The sequence below is a fragment of the Neophocaena asiaeorientalis genome, unplaced genomic scaffold, assembly GCF_003031525.2.
Source record: "Neophocaena asiaeorientalis asiaeorientalis breed wild unplaced genomic scaffold, Neophocaena_asiaeorientalis_V1.1 scaffold404, whole genome shotgun sequence".
Classification (NCBI taxonomy): Eukaryota; Metazoa; Chordata; class Mammalia; order Artiodactyla; family Phocoenidae; genus Neophocaena; species Neophocaena asiaeorientalis.
In genome coordinates, this window is record NW_020172589.1 from 1,415,250 (window position 1) to 1,425,555 (window position 10,306).

At 39.7% G+C, this 10,306-nt stretch overlaps 1 protein-coding gene across 1 annotated transcript in view; it reads left to right on the plus strand.

Moving 5' to 3' along the window:
• Positions 1–10,306, plus strand: part of HTR4 (5-hydroxytryptamine receptor 4) — a 158,649-nt gene that overhangs the window by 97,276 nt on the left and 51,067 nt on the right. The window contains exons 3-4 of the mRNA XM_024738255.1: positions 4,530–4,655; positions 5,913–6,113. Of these exons, the coding sequence (XP_024594023.1) occupies positions 4,530–4,655; positions 5,913–6,113 (327 nt within the window). The remainder of the gene's footprint in view (positions 1–4,529; positions 4,656–5,912; positions 6,114–10,306) is intronic.

Consider the following 10,306-nt stretch of genomic DNA (forward strand, 5'->3'; position numbering starts at 1 on the left):
GACGCAGCAAAAGCAGTTCTAAAAGCCTACCTCAAGAAACAAGAAAAATCTCAAATAAACTATCTAACCTTACACCTAAAGGAACTAGAGAAAGAAGAATGAACAAACAAAACCCAAAGTCAGCAGAAGGAAATAAATCATAAAGATCAGAGCAGAAATAAATGAAATAGAAACAAAGAAAACAATAGCAAAGATAATAAAATTAAAAGCTGGTTCTTTGAGAAGATAAACAAAATTTATAAACTGTTAGCCAGACTCATCAAGAAAAAGAAAAAGAGGGAGAGGACTCAAATCAATAAAGTTAGAAATGAAAAAGGAGAAGTTGGAACAGACACCGCAGAAATACAAAGCATCCTAAGAGACTACTACAAGCAACTCTATGCCAATAAAATGGACAACCTGGAAGAAATGGACAAATTCTTAGAAAGGTATAACCTTCCAAGACTGAACCAGGAAGAAATAGAAAGTATGAACAGACAAATCACAAGTAATGGAATTAAAACGGTGATTAAAAATCTTCCAACAAACAAAAGTCAAGGACCAGATGGCTTCACAGGTAAATTCTATCAAACATTTAGAGAAGAGCTAACACCCATCCTTCTCAAACTCTTCCAAAAAGTTGCAGAGGAAGGAACACTCTCAAACTCAAATTACCCATGGCATTTTTTTTACAGAACTAGAACAAAAAATCTTAAAATGTGTATGGATACACAAAAGATCCCAAATAGCTAAAGCAGTCTTGAGGGAAAAAAATGGAGCTGGAGGAGTCAGACTCCATGACTTCAGACTACAGTACAAAGCTACGGTAATCAAGACAGTATGGTTCTGGCGCAAAAACAGAAACATAGATCAATGGAACAAGATAGAAAGCCCAGAGATAAACCCATGCACCTATGGTCAACTAATCTCTGACAAAGGAGGCAAGGATATACAATGGAGAAAAGACAGTCTCTTCAATAAGTGGTGCTGGGAAAACTGGACAGCTACATGTAAAAGTATGAGATTAGATCACTCCCTAACACCATACACAAAAATAAGCTCAAAATGGATTAAAGACCTAAATGTAAGGCCAGAAACTATCAAACTCTTAGAGGAAAACATAGGCAGAACACTCTATGACATAAATCACAGCAAGATCCTTTTTGACCCACCTCCTAGAGAAATGGAAATAAAAACAAAAATAAACAAATGGAACCCAATGAAACTTAAAGTCTTTTGCACAGTAAAGGAAACCATAAACAAGATGAAAAGACAACCCTCAGAATGGGAGAAAATATTTACAAACAAATCAACGGACAAAGGATTAATCTCCAAAATATATAAACAGCTCATGCAGCTCAATATTGAAAAAACAAACAACCCAATCCAAAAATGGGCAGAAGACCTAAATAGACATTTCTCCAAAGAAGGTATACAGATTGCCAACAAACACATGAAAGAATGCTCAACATCATTAATCATTAGAGAAATGCAAATCAAAACTACAATGAGATATCATCTCACACCAGTCAGAATGGCCATCCTCAAGAAATCTAGAAATAATAAATGCTGCAGAGGGTGTGGAGAAAAGGGAACCCTCTTGCACTGTTGGTGGGAATGTAAATTGATACAGCCACTATGGAGAACAGTATGGAGGGTCCTTAAAAAACTAAAAATAGCATTACCATATGACCCAGCAATCCCACAACTGGGCATATAACCAGAGAAAACCATAATTCAAAAAGACACATGCACCCCAGTGTTCATTGTGGCACTATTTACAATAGCCAGGTCATGGAAGCAACCTAAATGCCTATCGACAGACGACTCGATAAAGAAGATGTGGCACATATATACAATGGAATATTACTCAGCCATAAAAAGGAACAAAATTGGGTCATTTGTTGAGATGTGGATGGATCTTGAGACTGTCATACAGAGTGAAGTAAGTCAGAAAGATAAAAACAAATATCGTATATTAAAGCATGTATGTGGAACCTAGAAAAATGGTACAGGTGAACTGGTTTACAGGGCAGAAAGTGAGACACAGATGTAGAGAACAAACGTATGGACACCAAGGGGGAAGTGGTGGGGTGGTGGGTGTGGTGTGATGAACTGGGAGATTGGGATTGACATGTATACACTGATGTGTATAAAATGGATGACTAATAAGAACCTGCTGTATAAGAAAACAAATAAAATAAAATTCAAAAAAAAAAAAACTTTTGGGTTACTTAATGAAGCATTCAGAGAACCTCTTTAATTTTTTTCCTATTTATTTTAACAAAATTTTCTAAGGAAAATTTATCATAAACATATAAGTAATTTTTAAAGCATGTTTTAAAGAGAATATTCTATATACTTAAAGCATCATCTCTTGGTTAATTAGCTGTTTTAGCAAAGAGGGTATATTTTGCTTTAAGAAGTTTTCTTTATAATATGTAACTCTTATACAGTTAAGAGTTGTATGTTAAACGCAGCAAAAAAAAAAAAACCAACAAAGTATTGTGGAATGAATGAATGAATGCATAAATCTACTCTTATTTCAAAGGACCGTCCTCAGATAGTTAAAAATAGCTTTTATGTCTCATCCTTGGGTCTTCTCTTGTCTAGGTAAAAGCTTTTCTATACCTGCAGCCTGTCTTCAAAGACATTGAAGAATAAACCTCACCATTATGAACACAGTGTCTTTCACTCAGCGAGTAATTGTGCACTTCCTATATACTGCATCCACCTTTACACTACATATGCTGTAGATTAGACACCGTGCCAGGTGCTGGGAATTGTGGTGAAAAAGATAACCAAAAGTGAGTCTGTGGGGGTAGGGCACAGACAATAACAGAAGTAATTTCAGATAACAATAAATGTTATAAAGAAAATGAAAGATGTTTGTTGGCTGTGGCACATTAAATGGGAGTTAATTTTAATCTGAGACCTGAATATTGAGAAGAAGCATTCCAGGAAGAAGGCACAAGTGTAGAGACCTTGAGGGGGGAACAAGTTTCAGAGGGACTCTGAGTCAGAGCCTCTGAGAAGGACAAGGGAAAGAGCATTATCACCTCCTTTATTAGACACTTTACCTCAATTAACATGGCCTAAAATCAAAATAGTTTTGGATAGCCAAAGCATGCTACTGAATTCTTTTTCCTCATTGAGTTAAATCTTACTTGTCCATTATTTGTACTGTCGATAGTTGGAATTTAGGTGTGTAAGGGTGATTTAGATGGACGTACCTCAAATTTCTTTTCATCTGAACCCTAGCCATAAGGACTTCAGTGAAGCAATAAAACCACTTGTGAGCAGAGTGGAACTTTCTGACTCCTTATTCCAGTTGTCACCTTGTCTTCTATGCCAGGCCTAATGGAAAAAGTTTTGGACAAAGCCAGAGCCCAGACTTCATGGGCTGCTGCGATTTGGGACCAGCAGCCATCTTGGTTTTCAGTCAGAAGAGCTCAGTAAAGACAGATCTTTCTTGGTTCAATGGGACCTGTGTTCCTAGTGGTGGCCTACAGAACAAGCAGCTTCTCCCAGACTAGCCACTAACATACTCTGACAACTCAGTTCCCCTCTCTGGGCCTTAGTTTCTCTGTATTGAAATGTGCGTTTGGGTCTAAGAGTTTTAAGATCCTTTGAAACTTCATTTAAAAAGATCATTTTACTACTCTATTAAAAATGAAACTTTTCCTGTAGCTTCTGAATAACCTGCATTCATTATGCTTTTATTGATAGGGGACACTCACTTCCAAGTTAGTAAGACAAAATGCTGAGTTGACAGTAGGAGGGCAGGGTTTATAGAATCAAATCAGTTGCTGAAATTTACAAGAACACAAATTTGAACTGTTATATTGGGCACCGAAAGAAATGTAGTTCAGGGCAGTGAAAGGAGTCCCTGAGTTTATTGATTGTCTGCTGTCTTTCCAATGGGCTTTGCAGAATACGGGATCAGTTTGTCCAGGTCAGCCATATAAGAACAGCCTTCAGCCATGACCTACTCCTTGGACAGCCCACGTGCACACAGCAGCTTCTGCGTGGGCTGGGATGCGGTACTGAAAACAGGGTGGTCCTTGTATTCACACAGTGGTTCAAGTTACTGTCATTAACTCATTCAAAGTCATCTTTCCTGCATTTGATAAGTGTGAGTGATACATTGAAATTGAATTTGTCAGTGGATAAAACAGACGACGTCCCTGCCCCATGGAGCTTACAACCTAGCTGAGTAGGTGTGCCAAACAAGAATCAACCAAAAAACATTTCTGAGCACAAGCTGAGGTCGGTGTTCTGAAGGAAAGCCTCAAGTTCTCTGGTGGAGAATCACTGTGCAGTCTCAAGAGGGTTAATCCACCTCTCTGAGCCTCCTCATTATGTAGGAGTTAACCAGGATAACATGTAAAGTGACAAGTGCAGACATTGGCATATATTAGGTGCACAGTACATGTGTGTTACAGCTTTGATAGTGAAGTTACCTTCCTGAAGATGAATGAGGAAAAGACTAATTTTGTTTCCTGTGTTTCAGAGTTTCCTTCAATTCTTTGTGTTTGTGTGTCTTCCAGTTCTAAGGAGGGTTTCGGGTCAGTGGAGAAAGTTGTGCTGCTCACATTTCTGTCGGCTGTTATCCTGATGGCAGTCTTGGGGAACCTGCTGGTGATGGTGGCTGTGTGCAGGGACAGGCAGCTCAGGTGAGTCACGTGAGGCAACCTCATGAGGAAACCTGGGTGGAGTTCTGGGCTGTCCCTGGAAAACTGAGGTCTGAATTTATAATTTCCATTATAATTTGTAATTATGAAGGGAAAAAGATTCATGGGAATGATGTTTGGAAAATAGAGCATGGAAAAAAATCACATATAATCCCATAGTTCTAACATAACCAGTAGTACAAGCACATAAGTGAATTTCTATCCTGTCTTTTTTCCTGTTTCCTATGTTGTTTTTTCTGTAATAGTTGTGATCACTCTATATATAATTGCTGAGAGCACATCTAATCTAACCTCCCCACTTTATTAATTCGTTCAGAGAAAGGGTTTTAAACATGGGTCTTCTGCTCTTTCTGCTTCATCCTTGGCTGCATTTAGAATCACTTGAAGACCCTTTTAAAATTACTAATATGTGGCATGAGTATGTCCCATGCAATATTTGTGGTATACTTATATTAGAAAATTATTCGTTGTTTATCTGAAATTCAAATTTAACTGGGTGCCCTATATTTTATCTGGCAAACTTGGGGGTGGGTAAGTGGGTTCATCACACAGAGTCCCTGGACTAATTGATCTGGGGTGAGACCTGGGCATCAATACTTAGAAAAATTTACTAGGTGATTCTAGTGTGCAGGCTAGATCAAGAGCCACCAAGCCGTAAAGGGGGGTAAAAGATGCAGTGCTATCTCATCTGCTGCTTCCTCTTTAAGCAAGACATGCTCTAATCAAGGAAGTGTAAAAACTAAATTCTAACAAGTGTGGCAAATGTGAGGCACATGGTAGTCAAAGAGTGGAAGACGGTGGAATTTGACACTTTTTTTTAAGGGGGCCCCTTGGGAGGGTGTTCTGAGAATGACTAAACCGAGGCCTAAAGGGTAGATGGGGTGTAGCTAGGCCAACGGTGGGGAGAGAGAGCACCCTGTAAAAACCCTTGAGACTCAGGGACTTTGTGCATCGGGGGCTCAAGTGAGGCCATTGTGGTCACAGGGGAGGGCAAGAGAGGGCTTCTGGTGCAAATGGGTCTGGAGAAGCCTGAAGTGACTGGACCACGCATGTGACAGAAGGGGAAACTGAATCTCACAGAATATGTCGCACATCTGACTTTTCTTTCCTTTTCTTCCCTCCCTTCTTTCCTTCTTTCTTTGCTTCCTTTCCCCCCTCTTTTCTCTCCTGCTCCTTTCCCCCTAACCTCCTTCCTTCATCCTTCCCACTGCTTCCTCCCTTATACTTTTCTACCCACAGGAAAATAAAAACCAATTATTTCATTGTGTCTCTTGCCTTTGCGGATCTGCTGGTGTCAGTGCTGGTGATGCCCTTTGGTGCCATTGAGCTGGTTCAAGACGTCTGGATTTATGGGGAGATGTTTTGCCTCGTCCGGACATCTCTAGATGTCCTACTCACAACGGCATCGATTTTTCACCTGTGCTGCATTTCTCTGGATAGGTAAGGCCAGAGCCATTTGCGTAGTGGAGATCCGTGCTGGAGACAACAGCCGGATGGCTATTGGGCTGTGTCTTTCTTTCTTCCCTAATTCATTAGAGGAAATGAATCTCAGAGAGGTAAATCTGGCTATTCACGTATTCATTCACTCTCCAGCTTTAGCACAGCACCCTTTTTAGTCAGGCAGTCTCTAAGGCGCTGCAGACGTAGAGATTAATAAGGCCAAGAACCTGCCTGCAAGGAGCTTACAGTCTAAGCTGCAATCATGTTTCCCACAGATAGAGCCCTAAGTTGTATACTGATGGCACGAAGAAAATTCTGAGGATGCTGAGAAGCAAGAATTAATCTCTCTGCCCAGTAGGCAGCAGGGTGGTTCAGAATGATAGTATTCTGTTTGAACATGACCTTCTGAAAATGTGTCTGTATCATCATTTTGTGTGCATATTTAGGTTTGTGCCTGTGACTGGGGAGCCTCTTTTCCAGAAAGTCAAAGGTGATTATAAAATCTCCAATAATTGTTTGCTTTTTGGATCCAAGCTAGCATTTAATTCTTGTTGCATAAATGTGTTCTTCTTCTTCACGTTTGACTTCAGGAGGCCTAATGATTTCTATCTTTGCCTCATTTGTTGGAGGTGCATGTTTACCATTTGTATCAGCACTTTTCATTTTCCAATTCCTGCTTATTTATATTCAATAATAAAGTCAGAATGCAGTTGAAAAGTCATACTATTGCACTAACATATGCTGCCATCACTGTAGTCATATCTTAAGGGTAGTTCCCAAAAGAAAGTGTGGTGTGAAATATCTCAGGTTAGCAGAATTGCCAGGGACAATCTCTTACTGTCTCTTGATTAGTCCAGAAGACCCAGCTTTCCACTTAGTCTTTCACTGTTTCTTTAATAGAGGAATAGGAAGAATAGTTGACTTAAAATTAGAGATTGTGCTATATCTAAAATATATACCTTTTACTGATGAACCTAGTGGCAGGGCAGGAATAAAGATGCAGATGTAGAGAACAGACTTGAGGAAGGGGAAGAGGTGGGGGGGGGAAGGGGAAACTGGGACGAAGTGAGACAGTAGCATTGACATATATACACTACCAAATGTATAATGGATAGCTAGTGGGAAGCTGCTGCATAGCACAGGGGGATCAGCTTGATGCTTTGTGACGACCTAGAGGGGTGGTATAGGGAGGTTGGGAGGGAGGCTCAAGAGGGAGGGGATATGGGGACATATGTATATGTGTAGCTGATTCACTTTGTTGTACAGCAGAAACGAACACAACATTGTAAAGCAATTATCCTCCAATAAAGATATAAACATTTTTTTAAATAAAACAAAAAATGTACCTTTATACACTAAAATCAGAGTTTTCCCAGGTAATTACTCATGCTGTGAAAGATCCTTAGGGACTGAAACCAGCTGAGGGAACAGCAAATTCATCTCCTATTTTATGGAACAAGTGCTTATTGATTAGAATGGCATGTATAATGGCCTGATCTATTTAAATTGTACATGTTCTCTCTCTCTTGCTCTGCCAAGAACGTATAGATGAATGTACATAATTTAAATGCCATGTATAATGAGATTCCACTCTACAACTAGAGATGGTAACATGGGTAAAACAGAACTGTTGGTTGGCAGGCAGAACCATAGTGTCACAATTTGAAATTTGTGTTTATTAGCTTATTTACAACACGACAGTCAGTATATACTGTAAAAAAAGTTCACATTAGAAAAAATAAAATGTGAGGAAGCAGAAAATATATGGACATCCTGCAGGGTAGCTTGCATGTGATCATTGCCAAAATAAGTGGTGAGACTAAAAGTATTATAGGAACTTGGAGAAGGCAAAGTTGAGGAGATCAGGTTACCTGGAGGTAACCTTGAGGTTTGGGCAAAAAGCCTGAGTGGGTGGGGAGTGAAGAATGGGAGAAAACGTAGAATCATCTTCCTGATGTGGATGGTTTTCTCTGGGCAGCCTTGAGAGAAGAATTGAAGGTTTCCTAGGAAGATTTGGCTTCAGAGTTCCAGGTTGACTATCACCTTTTGAAACCATGAAATTTTCCCTGAGTAGGCCTCAGTTGTCATGAAGCAGTATGGGCTGGTAATTAAGAACCATCGGCTTTAGAACGGAGGTAATCCAGGTTCAAATCCCAGCTCAGCCAGTTTTTAGCTCTGAGAATGGTGATAAGTTACTAAGCCTTGCTGAGCCTCGGTTTTCTTACCTCTGAAAATGCGGGGCAGTAGCACCTATTTTATCAGATGGCAGTTAGGGTGAAGTTAGATGATCCATTTAAGGCATAGCATTGGCCCAGCTTGGTGCAGCCCTCCATGTTAGTGGATGTTAGTTCCAGTTTCTTGTAACTATCCATACAACTCATGATCTTTCTTACAAAACTTGGACCTCCTCCTCAATGAATGGCTTTTCCAGCAGCTGCCACATCCAGAAACCAGGTAGTTACTCTTAACGCGGTCTTCCCTTATCCCCTACATTTAAATAATGACAAGTCCTACTGATTTTTCTTCCTGCACAGATCCTAGTCTATTTCTTCCCATTTCTGTCATCCTAGTGCAAACTAATATCATCTCTTGTATGTCGCTGCAACAATCTCCCGTTTTATCCCCACTAATTTATCCTCTATTTCATCCCTGCTAATCCGCTTGATACTTACAAGATCTCAGCGATCTTTTAATACTGCAGCTGTTATCTCATTGTTCCTTTGCTTAAAACTCTTCAATGGCTGTTCATTGCACTGAGGATAAGACCAAACTCCTTGACCTGTAGGGTTTTGCACCATCTATTTCCTGTCTATGTTCCCATCCCCACGTCACGCCCTTCATGCCCTTCACCAGCTTCACTCGACATTTTTTCTCTTTTTCCAGTGCTCTGTGCTCAGCCACTTCAGCCTTGGCTCCTCCCTCTGCCCAGAAAGCTCCTTTGCTCCCTCCTCTCTTGAATGTCTTTCACATTTTAGCTCAATCCTCTCTTCCTTGCAGAAGTCCCCTCTGAGCCAATCAAAACCATCCTTCTCCTTTGAAAACTTAGTGCAATTGTGATTAAAACCACAATTGATTTTTCTTTAATTTTTTCTTAAATGTCTCTATCTCCCCCAATGGGAAAAAGATCAAGGACATGAATAAGGACAAGGTTCCTCCCCTCACAGAACTTACCTTTTAATTGGGAGATTGATAGTTTACTAGTAATTACATAAACACTGATTTAGGTATTTTGTAAACACCATTGAACAAATGGACCGTTCAGCACATTCTCTTTTTTTAATAGTTCTGCCAATAATTCCATTTCCTTCTCTGATAGTGGACATCAAAATTCTAATACTGTAAGTTAAATGGAGTCAAATGGTTTTGTTTTCTTCTGGGAGTCTTGGAAGCTTGCCATTTATCTCCCATCATTTCCTGTCCCAAGAGTGACATTCTCATTGAGGTAGAAGGTTCACTCTGGATGTTACAGGACATTTTAGCCTGAAAGAGTATGATTTATTTACATCTAGCTTCTATTTTGCTGTATTCCTCCCAGCATGACAACTGGGCTGCCATGAGACAGCCTGAAGTCCAGAGTGAATGTCTCAGAGAGGTGTGATGTTGCTGCTCGCCAAGTGACTCCTAGCAAGGTATCTTGTCCTTCTCTCTAAAGCTGCCCTCAGTCTTTGGGGGTGACTGACATAGGGTAGTGCCTCTCGAGCAAGAATGCTCACCTTGATTCCTAATTCCACCCAGATGACAGACTTCTGTAGCAAAGTAAAATGCACGACTTCATTAATATATTATTGAATGCATTTCTCCAACCACCATCTTCTATCCACTGTGCTTCCTGGTGCTTTGAGAATCGAGACCTATTAATGAAAGTTTATTGACTCATGAGAAGTATTTTCCAAAATATGATTTAAATACATGCATCATATAGTATGGGTCACGGGAGGTCAAAAACTGCATTAAAGCTTTACATACAGTTGATTCTTTTAAATCTGAAGTTACTGTGAAAATTAAAACCAACCAGGTATTTGTAACAGAGTACTGGTTTTTAAGTGGAATATAATGCAGCCATTAAAAACCATGAGAAATAGCTCATGTGTTGTCCTAGAAAGATATCACTGGTTTATTATGTGGGGAAGAAAAGCAAGTTTCAGACTTTAATGTTTAGAATAATTCCACTTTTTTTTTTTTTTTTTTTTTTT